Here is a 14,004-nt window from a genome sequence, read left to right as displayed (position 1 = left end):
AAAAGACGAGCTAAAACTTTTGTGACAAGCATGCACATGTCAAAAATGTGATAAAACAGTGGTATGGATTAAGTTCCAGAGATTAAGTTAAAAACGAGGGTAAAAAATATAGAGGATATATAGCTAATTATGCAGAAAAGGAATCATGCCACAGGGCGACTTGTCGAAATAAGACTAATCTAAACTAAAACTAAACGTTGTGGTTTTTTTATCGTATATACCAGACGATGGATAGAGTCCAAAATAAGAAACCTTACTGTTCTGTACAGCATACACCATCGTCAGAATCCTTTCAAATCTACTTCATTAATTTTGTTTTTCAGATATCCGCTTTTTTTTTCTGAATTCCTGTTAATTTTGAACATCCTTCATCGAACCATGGCATATTTTACTCCCGCTGGTAATAGCCTAGACTCTCTTTGGCTGAATTGTAGATGTTCTGTCTAACAGTTTCGCAAGCTCTGTCATTACACACATCATCTTCTAAGTTTCCCAAAGCTGCGAACCTCTTTGAGATTTCAATTCGATGCCGTTCTTTACCCTCTACCTCATTTACTTTCTTGAGATTGAACCTCTCCAGTCAAAATACCCCAATGAAAATGTTACAGAAATTGTTAACGATAAGTTCCCTAAATGTCCGGCCCCTCTGAAGCTGTCTGGGCCCCCATGTTGTTACAGCAAAGCCGTACGATTTTGATGTGACTTCAGCTGTCAGCATAGCCGTCGTAATAATCAGGAGATCAGGTCTGCTGTTGCGTTTATTGCTCGATATGAGTGGAGGAGAGTCGGCGAAGAACTGGCATGATAGGTCGACAAATGAATGTACGAAGTGGGTGGTAGCACTTGTTTATTACAATACTTAAAATACCGTGGCGTATATACCCGTTGCTAAGCAGTGTATAAACAGCGGTCGTTACTAGATAACTCCCTCAACAGTAGAAGGACTATATTTTCTGTGGTCTGTGCCGCGGCCGTTTTTGGGCAACATGTTGGTAAACACGTTCCCGCTGCAACGGGCACGAACGCAATAATACTAGAAAAGTGTTTTCTATGTGGTCCTTTCAGAGATGTTATAACCAGGACAGTTGAGTTGTTAGGCGGTTCTGTGAAACCCGTGTGGAGGCGGGGTCTAATACCTCCATCATGAACCTGCGAGTCGCAGGAGGCGACGAAAAGGGAAGTCTCAAATCTGAGACAGTAAAATATGGTCGCGAAACCCAAGGGACTCGGACCCGAGGAAGGCTGAGCTGGCAAGTGCCAGCAGCATACAGTACATAAAAGGCAGACCCGTCCTCTCGTCAGAGAGGGAGCCCCACAAAAATAAGACCATAACCTTCAAACAGTAATTAATATCTGGTCATGATCCCCAGATGGGGCTCGACACCAAGACTTACTGAGTGACTTTGACTTTGATAGGCAGTTCTGTACGATAGAGATTTCTGTACAGAATTGAGTTCTGCATGGGAGGCTGTGAAGCTGAAGTATCTCGACTGTTAGAAGACGTTGCGAGGGAACGGCTGGTGGAGACACAGCAAGCTGGAAAAAGGCTTGGCGGGTGCTGTGATGATTTGTGAATTGTGTAGATTAGCGGTAACGCTGTAGTTCCGAGTCGTGTGTATAAGTGGTCAATGAATCCATTCGCCAATCCAAACCCCGTCTATGGTCACCCAAAACACTTGAAAATACTGTCCCGCAGTTTTCTGATGAGAGAGTAAGTCAAGCAAAAGCGGAGTCAGAGTAGCAGGCAGCAGCGTCTGGATTCACATGGCACAGGTGCGACTTCAGTCCTGGGTGGCTTCATCTGAGAAATGCTACCGGAGCAGGATTCTCTCAGAGTTTCTCCAGTTCCCCAGGATAATAAGAACTCTACTACTGCCCCACTGTTATTTCACCTGATACTCGTATGTACTTCAACAACACAGTTCATCACCGATGTAACATGCCTGAAACAAACTAGTGAAGCAACAATCCAAACCCTTTAGTACTGCTGTGTGGAACTTGATTTTGTAGAGAGGTGTGATGCCACGAGTCGCCATGAGCCAGGGATCCCAGTATTCCTTACAAAGAAACCATCAGTCATTAGAAAATCCGATGTCCCTCCAATAGTGTCCAGTTTCGTAGAGATGTGACTGTTCTTGTTTATAGACTAGGTTAAAAGTAAGCACTTCATTATTGTGAGATTTGAGGATCTTGCGACTGCAACTACAAGGATTGCTTTACTATGAGATATGACGCCGTATAGTCTGGTACATGTTTACCAATATTTGAGAGGAAAATATTTCTTCAGTCTTACGGGCTGAAGTGTAACGCGGGTTCCGCCGTAATGTTGGGAAATGTATCTACTAGACTACAAGGCGTTTCATCCCAGAAGACACTCCGCTGTTTCCATGTGTGTAACTACAGAAGCCGAAACTTCAGGCAGGGATTCTATTGATGTTCCGTCTCAGGGTTTCCTCAAGCTCGACCTCTTCCATCCCAGTCCCTCCCTGACACTGTCATTAGTAACAAAGAGTGTGGCGACGTTGGAGTACAGAAACAACTGACTGTCCGTTCTCTTGTTGTGCAGATCTTGAGCCAGTGTCGATGCTGGACACCATCATCAGCAGTTACGACGATGAGCAAGGTACAGTACTCCATGTATCCTGTTTGTGTTCTTGACAGACACTGCACCCTGTTTGCCTGGTTTTTTTGTTCTTGACAGGCACTACTTCCTATTTGTTTGGCCCTCTGTTCTTGTCAGACCTGCATCCTGTTTTCCTGGCTTCGTGGCAGACATTTCATCCTGTTTGCCTGATTGTTTATTCCTGACAACAACGAATCATGTTTGCCTGGTTTTATATTCTTGGCAGACAGTGGCTGATGTTGTTTGCACGCAAGTGACTTTGTGTAATGAATTTGTATTTTAGGTAAGTAGGTATTCTGACTGGCCAAATTATGCCTTTAACTTTTGCCAACTTATGCTGCTCGCAAGCACTGCATCCCATATGTCAAGTTATTGTTGTGTTATCACGGACCCTCGTACATTACTTTTTGTGATTGTTTGTTTGTTTGTTTGTTAGTAATGATGTTAGCGTTCACTATGCACTATATTCCCGGTGTGTTCTAAGCACCCAGATTGTTGAGTCAATAGCCATTATAGCCTGTGTTTCCAATTTGTATGTGCTTTTTTCTTTTGCATCTGTTTTCGCGATGTGTTCTGTCAATAGACGCTGTATCGCACTGAGATTACTCGGTTTATGGACGTCTTCCACCATCAACTACTCCGAACAGAACATGACGTTTCGGAACTCGATCTGTTTTCCCCCTCAGTCCTCAGGCGAATACTCCGGGAGCAACCCACTCAGTTGGAACCCAACTAATTAGGCGACCCCATATTTTGACGTGAGAAAGGACACAGATCTAGTTTCCGAAATGTTTTGAACTCTTGATTACTTGATGATGGACAAAGTTTTGAAACCCGGTAATTCTAAGCATAATACATATTCGTTGGAGAACTTCAGAATCCACTGTATTTTTTTTAGTTTCATATGAGAAAGATTCAAAGTTAGCATCAACTTTTTTTCACAAAAAGGAATATATATGCCACAATTTGCCAAACTCTCACTCCTTTTTAAAATATTCTTCCTTCACACCAACACTTTTTTTATCGTTCTGGCAAGTTACTGACGCTAGCAGCGTAGAAGTTTTATCCTGACTGCGTAACAAGTTCAGAGCACCGAGTCTCAGTTCATCATCAATTTGAAATTACTGACCTCGTAGGAACACCGTTCCTTGATCCGTTCCAAACAAATAAAAATCACTGAGGATGGTGGCATATTTGCCAAATGTAGACAGGCGCTTTCATGAGGTAGGATGAGTTCTTTGATAGTTTTCGTGGTCATGTCTTCTGAATCCCAAAACACAACCGCTATATTCTTGCCAGTTGACGGCGGCGGCTGAAACTATTTTGGCGGTTGAGATCCCTTGTGTCACCCGTCAGTGCTCGAGCGCTTTGACTCTGGAGTGGAGTAGTTTACCCACATCTCGACAAAGGTCACTATTCGCCCTAGAGATGTGTTTTCCTTCAGTTCAAACTAATGCAGATTTTCGGCCTGTCGGACCCACAGAGCACAAACATTCTTGAAAAATAAGCATTCATGGATAATTGTTTCAACACCTTCAACACGTTTTCCGCTGCTGAATGCAATGCCACGCATTGTAATTCTCCTGTTTACCAAAATCAGTTCTTCGACGTAGCAAATGTTCATATAGCATGCAGGTGTTTGCTTGGTTGGTTTAGGCTTTTCTTATATTGTTCAGAAAACTTATTGCATTTGTCACTAACATTCACACATATGGCGCTGGGGTAGGTTTTCTCCGAGTACTTCGGTTTCCCCTGCCAATCTTCATTCTACCAAAGTTCTCCATCATCAAAATAATCACCCGGGGCAGGTACAATAGGCCAATCAGTGGCCGCCGTGCAGAGTGGATCCAACTGGACTCCACTCTCCATTATGCGAATTAAAAAAAATACACATGACAGTCTCCTCCCCTTACTGTGTACTTATCCTATGAACAATTTCAGCTGGTTTCAATATCACTTTCACAGGGAAAATTTTGTGACAGCGCTGAGCTATACTAGCAGTGACAAGATCTGACGCTAATTTGTAATAGCTCTAATAGCAGAAGCGTGGCGCGTTGTCATGAATTCTCCGTAAAATATTTCTATTTTTCTGGTGCACACGCATTCCGGGGGCAAAAAAAAATAAGGTCCAGGTTTACTTCTGCGCACCCTCGTATGTGCAGTTAGCAGGCACTGTACCCCCAGGGTCCGGTTTGTTCCCTTTGGAGATGCCCTACCTTACACGTACGTGTATGTCTGAGTTGTTCTCTCAGCGGGTACTATACACTGTGTGCCGAGTCTGTTAGCAGGCACTTCACCTGTCCGTCTGGTTTGTTCTGTTGCCAGATACTGTACCCCGTGTGCATCTTCGATTTGTTCTAGTACTTGACACTGTGCGTTGTGTTATGGGTATGTTCTGTACTATTTATGTTAATTTTCTTGTGTTTCTGATATTTCTTTTATGGCAGTTAGTTGAAGGAAGTACAGTTCGAAGGGCTTACTGTTATGGTGGTCAGAACATGAAATTCATACCTAATTAAAGTAGGGTAGCTTGTTGGAAAAGGGCGCTTTGACATGGGTGTTGAAATTTAATACGAAATAGTCTCAAAAGGTTCATTTTGGTAGTGTGAGATGGACTGAACTGATCGTGGAGACTTATGAATATTTGAATCTTGATATTCGCCTGTTAGAAACGAAGGTGGTTGTGTCACATGCTCACTTCTATGCTGTAGCATCTTGACGTGTTTTCTTCCAAGATTATTGACTTCAATACATCTTGGATGAAACACTCAATACTTTCTTGAAACACAGGAATAATTCTATCGCTCGGATTGACCTCGCAGTGACTCAGTTTTTTTTTTTGCAAAGACCAAACCGCTTCCTTCAAAAATTCTTGTCAGGTCATCAACCATCCTATCATTCGACACTATACTGTCTAGAAACTGAGAGCGGCATAAAATAGCCCACACAACGAAAGAAAAACAGTAGTTCAGATCAATGTTTTAATAACCCCTGGCCCTCAACGTTCCAAATTGATCAGCCTGACTCCCTGTCAGTAATGAGAGGGCGCTTGTGGCTGCGCGTGGTGTGAACGTCGCTGTGGATGAGGGAACGGAACTCTATTGTTGCAGAGTCCGGAGTTTCGAGTGGCTCTCCCTCAGACCTCGGCCACTCCGAGGAGGAGTGCGAGAAGACCAGAGTGTCCCACCGCCACTCGCTGCCACACGTGCAACATGGCGGCGGTAGCAACGGCAACAGCAGGTGAGTGTCACTGCAGGCAGTGCATGAAGTGCTTATGAACTCTAGAGAGTTAAGGTTTGGGCTTATCACGTGTGTACTGTTGGCGATCCATCTGAATGTGCTTACATCATTATGTAAGAACTCAATTGGTTTGCAGATTGTAGAGGTAACTTTATAAGTAAAGATACAGACATGCCTCTGCTTAATTAATTGAACATCATATCACATTCTAAAGGTTCGGCCACACACAGCACTACGTATGCGACCCACGCTACGTACGCTATGTTCGCTATACGAACAGAAAAATATCTCCCTTTATTGCCAATGTGAGTGGTCACACAGACTTACGTACGCTATGTTCCCTATGTTAGCTGCGTCGCAGAGTGTACTCAGCGTACGTAACGTAGCGCTGTATGTGGTCGAACCTTTAATCTCAGCACTGGATGGAAGTTAGTAGCGATCTTCACGTCCCTGCGTTTTTGCTTATGAGGAAAAGGCCCCGGTACCCAGTGGGTGGGCCCCAGAACGGCTCTGGACGCTATGGATGAGCGACAAATATTTTGCCCCTACAGAGAATCGAGACCTGATTCCTCGGTCGTCCAGTCAGCAGGCTAATCACTATAGGGGTATAAAGTAAAGCTGACCCTGTGCTTAATTAATTAAGCACTATGCCATGAAGTCATATAGGTTAGTGGAGGTATAGCTCCACATTTCTTGACCTCGGCACTAGATGGAGGTAAGTGGTCAGCTTCACACCCCCGCCTCTTTACCCCCGGGGAAAAAGCCCTTGGTATAGGTGGCTGGGTAAACCCTAGACCTTCTCTGGACGCTGTGGAGAGGAGAAAAATCTTGTAATGCCGGGAATCGAACCCGGGCCGTCCAGACCGTAGCCCGTCGCTATACCGACTGACCTATCCCGGCTCCGAGCTATATGGCTGCTGGTTTTTTAGGATACCAATGGAATTTTGATTCCAAAATGTTAAGAAATTTCCAGTTCTTTTAAGAGAAAAACTGACACACCTTGAAGAAAATTCCTTTTAATAAGGAATCCCGTTGCTTGAAACAAGGGAATGTGTTGAGGGCAGCTGAAACAATAAAGAATGTGCGTTATACTCTTACGTGTCCCTTCTGTTACGCGATTCTGGGTGCTGCAAAAGGCAAATAAGCAAGATTCGGTGTCTGCCGTAAAGGAGGGCAAAGTACTTACAGGATCTTAGAACCTAACAGTAAGTAAATAAGTAAGTAAGACACCAGTTGTGTATTGCAGAGCCCTGAAACGAGTCGTCTCCGAGCCCGGACCCATGTGTCCGCCACCGCCACCTCCACCACCCCCTACGGAAGAGGGCGCTTCTCCTACCAGGAGCCCCAGTCCACCGGTAGAGGAAGGAGTGGAGGAGACAATGGTAAAGCCGCCAGGAGCAGTACAGCGCGAGGATGCAGGTGGGTGGGATCTGTTTCAATATTATACATCACCCGGCCTGGCACGAAGCCGTTTCCGAACCACAACTTGTGCATGCAAATCCTTTTTTTTTTTTTCTTTTTTGCGTCCAAAGTCACAGCTTCACAGTGGGTCGAAACCCTGCGACTCACGAAGTTGCTCCTTGATGATTTACTCCACGTGTCATTTATTTATTTATCCTGTTTATATATCTGTGTACATATTTTTCCATTTATTTACTTATTACTTATTTATTTATTTAACTTATTTATTTTTTTTGACACTTTCAAACCTAAGTCATCTTGAAGAAATCTAATTTTTGTTTAGTATTCCTTTTCTGAGGGGGCACGCGGTAGCTTAGGTGGTTGAGGCACTATGCTATAAGCCGGAAGGTCCGAGTTCAAGTCCCGATGTGGTCATTGATTTTTTTTTCAATTGATCTAATCCTTCCAGCCGCACTATGGCCCTGGGGTGGACTCAGCCTCTAACAGAAATGAGTACCAGGAATTAATTAAATAATTTTCCTGGGAAGTAAAGCGCGGCCGGCGCGTAAGGCTAACAACCTTACCGCCATCTGTGAGCCGATTGTCTAGATAATGTGGGACCCTCAACATCTCACAACCCCAGGGGCCTCCACGGCCTGTTAAAGGGATAGCTTTACTTACTTTTTTACTTTATTCCTTTTCCGAACATTCAGGAATACGGGCGATTCGAAAATAAACAATTCTACTCTCATATCTTTTCTTTACATTTTCACTTTCTCCTATGCGTTCTCTACTTAATTTCTTTTCCTCCTCTGTAACTTCTCATTGTTTAGAAAGTTTTAATTGACGCTTGTAAGGAGGTTGGTCTAGAAGAAAAACACAGAGAAAACTAAGTATATGTTGCTGTCTCGTCACCAAAATGCAGGGCAAAATCATGACATAAGGATAGGTAACAGATGTTTTGAAAATGTGGCACAGTTCAAATATTTGGGAGCGTCAGTAATAAATTAATATTTGAATCAGGAAAAATTAAGAGCAGTTTCAATTCGAGTAATGCTTGCAACTATCAAGGCCAGAACCTTTTGTCTTCTCTTCTACTGTTTAAAAGCGTAAAAATTAGAACATACAAAACTTTAACTTTGTCTGTAGTTCTGTATGGGTATGAAACTTGGTTTCTGACATTAAAGCAGGAACACAGAATGAGGTGTTTGAGAACAGAGTGCTGAAGATATTTGGACCGAAGAGAGATGAAGTAACGGGAGCTTGTGACGTAGTCTTCGGTATCCTCTCTGAGCTAGCCCTGAATTTCCCTGGAGATGCTAGGGGAGTATTATTGCCCATAATGTGTATTCTGCAGTTGTGTTTACTGGTACAGTCGCTAGGGATGCTGCTGTCGAGAGCGGACTACGGTAATATTCAAAAGCAGAAAATATTTTCACGAGTGTGGTGTGACCACAAACCACTCGTTACTACACTTCACAATTCACAATCACACACGGACTAACGTTCTCAGTCTGTTACCGTCTCCACTAGCCGTTGTTTGGTTGAGGCTTCTAACGGCGGATGTTCCCCTTCTTCTGGGTTCCCGAACTGTCCCCATCCTCGGCTGCCAGCTTTTCACAGCAACAACTCACGACTGAACCGCCGGAGTCCTCAAACTAGCTTACAAACTAACCTAGTCACTCATCAACCAACTGCTAAACTGAACTGTCTCTCACTAATTATCCAGCTAATAACATCTCGGCATGGAACAGACAGAAAACATCGCCTTTAATTACTGTCATGGAAACATACTTGTTTGCGAAACCGTTACTTAGCAGTGGCTGTTGTATAGCTGCTTCTTTCGCGGTCGTTGTCTAGCAACGGGTCTACATACTATAATATTCTTTTGCTTGGTAAATACGTAGACGTTATTCAGCCTTATAAATCAGACGTATGAGGTTTAAGAAGAAGGCAGTCACTTATGTTTGTTTGTTTGCGTGTGTAGTCACAATAACGTACAAGTTTGTGCTCATCCTATAGAACGAATACAGGCTTACGTAAAGGACAGACTGTTTAGTTCACGTTTGCTTACATTCTCACAGCTGCAAATATCGAATATGATTTGTGCAAATCGATATTGTTAATGGGTAAATTTACTCGTCTGCTGCAGAACTTGTATGCTCGTGTTTGTGATAACAGGCTACAATTAGGTTTAGGAATATCTTTAGTAATTGTTAAATTTATTTACTGAATGCAGTTCCTTGAATTAAGTTTCACTGTTCTTTTTCTTTTGTTTTTAGGCAGATTTATAAGGCGAAAATTATATTTTTATTATTACTTATTTTTAGCCTGTGGGCTATATATTTTTGTAAACTAGGATTTGATAACCTCTTATTTCTTAGATTAAATTATTTAAACTGAAGTAATTTGGCTGTATTATTTAACACTTGGGAAATATTTATATACTTAAGCTTACTTATATATTTAGCTTCATAATTCTTAGAAATTAAACAGTCTTTCCGATGTATCTAGCTCAGTCGATATAACGACGGGCTATAGGTTGGGCGACCGATGACTCCAGGTTCGATTCCCGGTAAAATAAATGTAAAATAAAAGTTAAGGTATCCCTGTAACAGGCCGTGGAGGCCCATAGGGTTGTGAGATGTTGAGGCTCCCACATTTTCTAGACAATCGGCTCACATGTTCGATTCCCGGTAGGTGCAAGAAATTAAGAAATTGTACTCTTCCCTACAGCATCCAGACCGGTCTGCAGCACAGACAATTTTCTATCCCGTGGGTACCGGGGGCTCTTTCGCAGTGGTCAGAGCTGTCGGGTGGGGGGGGCCTGACCACTCACTACCATCTAATGTCGAAGTTAATAATGTATGGAGCTATACCTCCATTCCAATATATGATTTATGGTATAGTACTTAATTAATTAGGCACAGGGATGGCTTGGCCTATGCTTCTTCCATGAGTCACGCGTTAGGTCCATTTTCATTCCTGACATAAATCAGTTGCCAGTCGATAGGCATATTTTGCATCCGGCTGATTCTCAAGAGAATTCTAAAAAATAATATAGATTTTTTATTCAGTTAACTAAAATTTTGTCATATTTAAACATTGTTAGGATTTACAAGTTCGAAGGGTTAACCACATCATCTACGCAGTCAGTATGTCGTGAGATGTTTCGAAGCCAAGTTCGGGACCAACTTCACGCAGTTCATTATCTTTCCCCGCGGTAATAACTCCGTGATGCACTGTTCCTGCTGTCGCCATGTTGGACCTGAGCAGTGTATTTGGCTTCACACTTTCATAATGTGATTCAGGAACATGTTTTGGTTTTTGTTACTAAATTTTCGGTTCGTGTGTGTTTGTGTGTATGTATGTATGTTTATTCTCGTGTTTCATGTTTTTATATTCTTTATGTATGAAGCCGGGATAGCGCAGTCGTTGTAGGGACTGGCTATGGGCTGGAGGACCGAGGGGTTGAAGTCTGATCAGCGTCCCGACCCGCTCTAGGGCACACCGAGCCTCGTATCCAATGGGTACCGGGGCTCTTTCTCCTGGGGGTAAAACGGCCGGGGTGTGAAACTCACCACTCACCTCTAGTTAATGCCGAGGTCAAGAAATTGTGGACCTATACATCTACTCGTCCAAACGTCTTCATGGCGTAGCGCTTAATTAGTTAAGCACAGGGATAACTTTACATTTTTTACCTTATATTCTTTATGTGTTTTAATGGGATGGCGTCATGCCTTTTTTGCTTTCTTTGTGTTCTTTCATTCCTTTCCATCTCTGTTCATGTTTTAATGGGAGGATATTTTTATTCTGTGTTTACTTAGTTTTTAGTTTGTTTGTTTACTTGCTTAATATTTTGATTCTTATTTATTTTGTTCCTGATATTTTCTGTTTAGGTCTAAACAGAAACGACAAGAACAAAAAAGGAAATACTAAGCATACAAACAAAAAATCAGAAACTTCTCTCGCTGAAACAACTTCGTCATTGTCCGCGAAGAAGGAATATGTGGGTCAGAAATTGCTAGGTGAAGAAGAGAGATGACACATTCTGTGTGAAATCTGAGGTTATCACAGCGGTGACAATGAATAGTACTGTCTTCTGGGATGTGACCCCACATTGCCCACTAAAAGTTTGCGTTTCGGAGGAACGCACTGTCCTCATGTTCAGGGTCGCAGTATAGGCAGATTAAAGGAGCGGAAAGTAGATTATCTTGTTTGTGGCCTACCTGCTCGACTTCGATCCTGAAGACGAAGGCAATATGTCACTCCGAAACATCTGTAAACTTCTAGCAGCCTTACTTACTTATTTACTCATGGAGCTGAGCCCTTCTGGAGGAGCCGCCAATTCTGCAGCTACTGAATTTCCCAGAATTTAATGGAACCCGAAGGTTCATTACCGTGCTCACAAGAACCCTCCACTGGTCCCTATCCTGAGCCACATCAATCCAATGAATGCCATCCGATACCATTTCTCTAAGATCCATTTTAATATTGTCCACCCACCTACGCCTTGGTCTTCCCAGTGGTCTCTTTCCTTCGAACTTTCCCACCAATATCCTATACGCATTCCTCGTCTCCCCCATTCGTGCTACATGACCTGCCCACCTCATCCTCCTTGACTTGATCATTCTAATTATACTTGGAGAAGAGTACAAGTTATAAAGCTCCTCATTGTGCAGTTTTGTCCAACCTCCTGTCACTTCATCTCTCTTCGGTCCAAATATTCTCCTCAACACCCTGCTCTCAAACACTCTCAGTCTATGTTCCTCCCTTAATGTCAGAGACCAAGTTTCACACCCATACAGAACCACAGGCAAAATTATAGTTTTGTATATTCTAATTTTTTATGTTTTTGAACAGCAGACGAGAAGACAAAAGGTTCTGGACTGAATGGTAGTAAACATTACCCAAATTCAATCTCCTCTTAATTTCCTCCCGAATCAGGTTTCGATCTGTTGCTGTTCCCAAATATCTGAACTGTGCCACATTTTCAAAACATCTCTTTCCTCTCTCTATGTCATGATTTTGCCCTGCATTTTGGTGACGAGACAACAACATATACTTAGTTTTCTCAGTGTTTACTTCTAGACCAGCCACTTTACTTGCGTCAATTAAAGTTTGTGTGTTTTTCTTTATGGTATCTACATTATCCCCCAGTAAGTTCACATCATCGGCATAGACCAACAGCTGATGTGTCCCGTTTAATTTCAGTCCCACCTGGTTTCCCTGGACCGTCCTAATGGCATATTCTAAAGCAAAGTTGAAAAGGAGTAGCGATAAAGCATCTCCTTGTTTTAGACCATTCTGGATAGGAAATTTATCAGACAAATGTCTACCTACCCGGACTTTACTATACGTTTCGTTCTTGCAGCCTAGCCATTTCAAATTTCAGAAGATTTCTTCGAGATGTCTTGTAGTTAAGAAAGAATCTGATCTCGGTCAAGCAGTCAGCATCATTTGGAACTGACTGTCTTTTTGCTCATCCCGGGAGCGTGTATATTCGTAATTATGAGAAACCAGGAAGGTTCCGTTACAGCGGAGTAACTGTCGTGAGGAAGGCAGGGGCGGTAATTACAGAACGAGACGGTGTCGCGTGAATCGAGCAACCAAACAACAAAATATTATATAAACGTTCACCGCAAACTGTGAGATAATATTCCCGATTTCCTCCACGCGGCAAGTAGCTCGACTTTCCTCCTGCTAATTGATTGCTCCTGAGGCTTAGGGGCAATTAGTTCTGCTGGCTGGGCATTTAGGAGCTGGCTCGCTCTGTGCGCAAATGGGTGAACTAGATTTCACTTGACAGTGAAGAGGCCTGGGTCCCCCAGCATATCTCCCAGTCTCAGCGAGGAGAGCGACGAGCAGCGTCCGGCTCCGAACCTGGTCAACAAGCAGTTGGTCCTGCCCTTCATCCCACCCAGGTTTCCCAGCACGGCGGCCGACTCCAACTCGCTCATCAAGCCCTCTGAGTACCTGCGCAGTCTGGGAGGCAGCCGACTCAAGGCGTCCGATACTCCTGTGGACGAGCTGACATCAAGCAAGACGGAGACGCTCCCTGACACAGTGGCGTCCGCAACGCCGGGTCCACCGCCTCCTCCTCTTCCCGCCGGGGACTGCATCTCTCCCACAGCGGTCAGGAAACAGCAACAACCTCTTGGGGCCATCAGTATCCAGGAGTTGAGCAGCGTGCAGCTGAGGAGAACAGACAAAATGCTGGCCGCCAAGACGCTCTCGGCGCCTCCGCGGCACACAGGTGAGCGGGACTGATCAATATTTATTAATTTTTGCGAATAACTTATTACTTTATTAGGAGTTCTGTTTACAGTAAATTCATCGGACGTAACCTCAAAGTTTCGCATCGTCGCCATGTTTGTAATTATCCACCTACAAGCAAAATTTCAAAATAATATATTAATATGTTTATAATCTGCCTCCGTACCAAATTTATATGTACTACGCCTGGCTCCAGTGGTTAATTTAGTTATCGCTATGAAACCAATAGAACAATTTCGCACGGCTGTCGTATGGTTTTGTATTCCACAAAGAAACCGTAACATATGCTGCATGCTCTCCGAACTAATGGGTTTATTACCACAAATCATGTCGAGGCCCAGTAGCAGTTTGCACGCCGAGCGTGATGCTGTTGCTGATTATAGGGAATTAAAAACTGTGACTTTAGAGCAGTATACAGGAGAATACAGCTCATATAAAGTTTTGTGGAAATATTTCAGCTAGTC

At 43.3% G+C, this 14,004-nt stretch overlaps 1 protein-coding gene across 4 annotated transcripts in view; it reads left to right on the top strand.

Moving 5' to 3' along the window:
* LOC111868666 (espin) overlaps positions 1–14,004 on the top strand; it is a 209,187-nt gene that overhangs the window by 175,802 nt on the left and 19,381 nt on the right. For 3 of the 4 annotated variants that reach the window (XM_023859541.2, XM_023859542.2, XM_033753132.1), the window contains 4 exons: positions 2,567–2,623; positions 5,734–5,863; positions 7,110–7,282; positions 13,074–13,520. In XM_023859541.2, coding sequence (XP_023715309.1) covers positions 2,567–2,623; positions 5,734–5,863; positions 7,110–7,282; positions 13,074–13,520 — 807 coding nt within the window. The remainder of the gene's footprint in view (positions 1–2,566; positions 2,624–5,733; positions 5,864–7,109; positions 7,283–13,073; positions 13,521–14,004) is intronic. The other variant, XM_023859543.2, reaches the window with a different exon arrangement.

This window comes from Cryptotermes secundus, unplaced genomic scaffold (genome assembly GCF_002891405.2).
Source record: "Cryptotermes secundus unplaced genomic scaffold, Csec_1.0 scaffold791, whole genome shotgun sequence".
NCBI classification, from domain to species: Eukaryota; Metazoa; Arthropoda; class Insecta; order Blattodea; family Kalotermitidae; genus Cryptotermes; species Cryptotermes secundus.
Note: the sequence above shows the minus strand (reverse complement) of the source record. Positions and strands in the feature narration are given on the sequence as shown.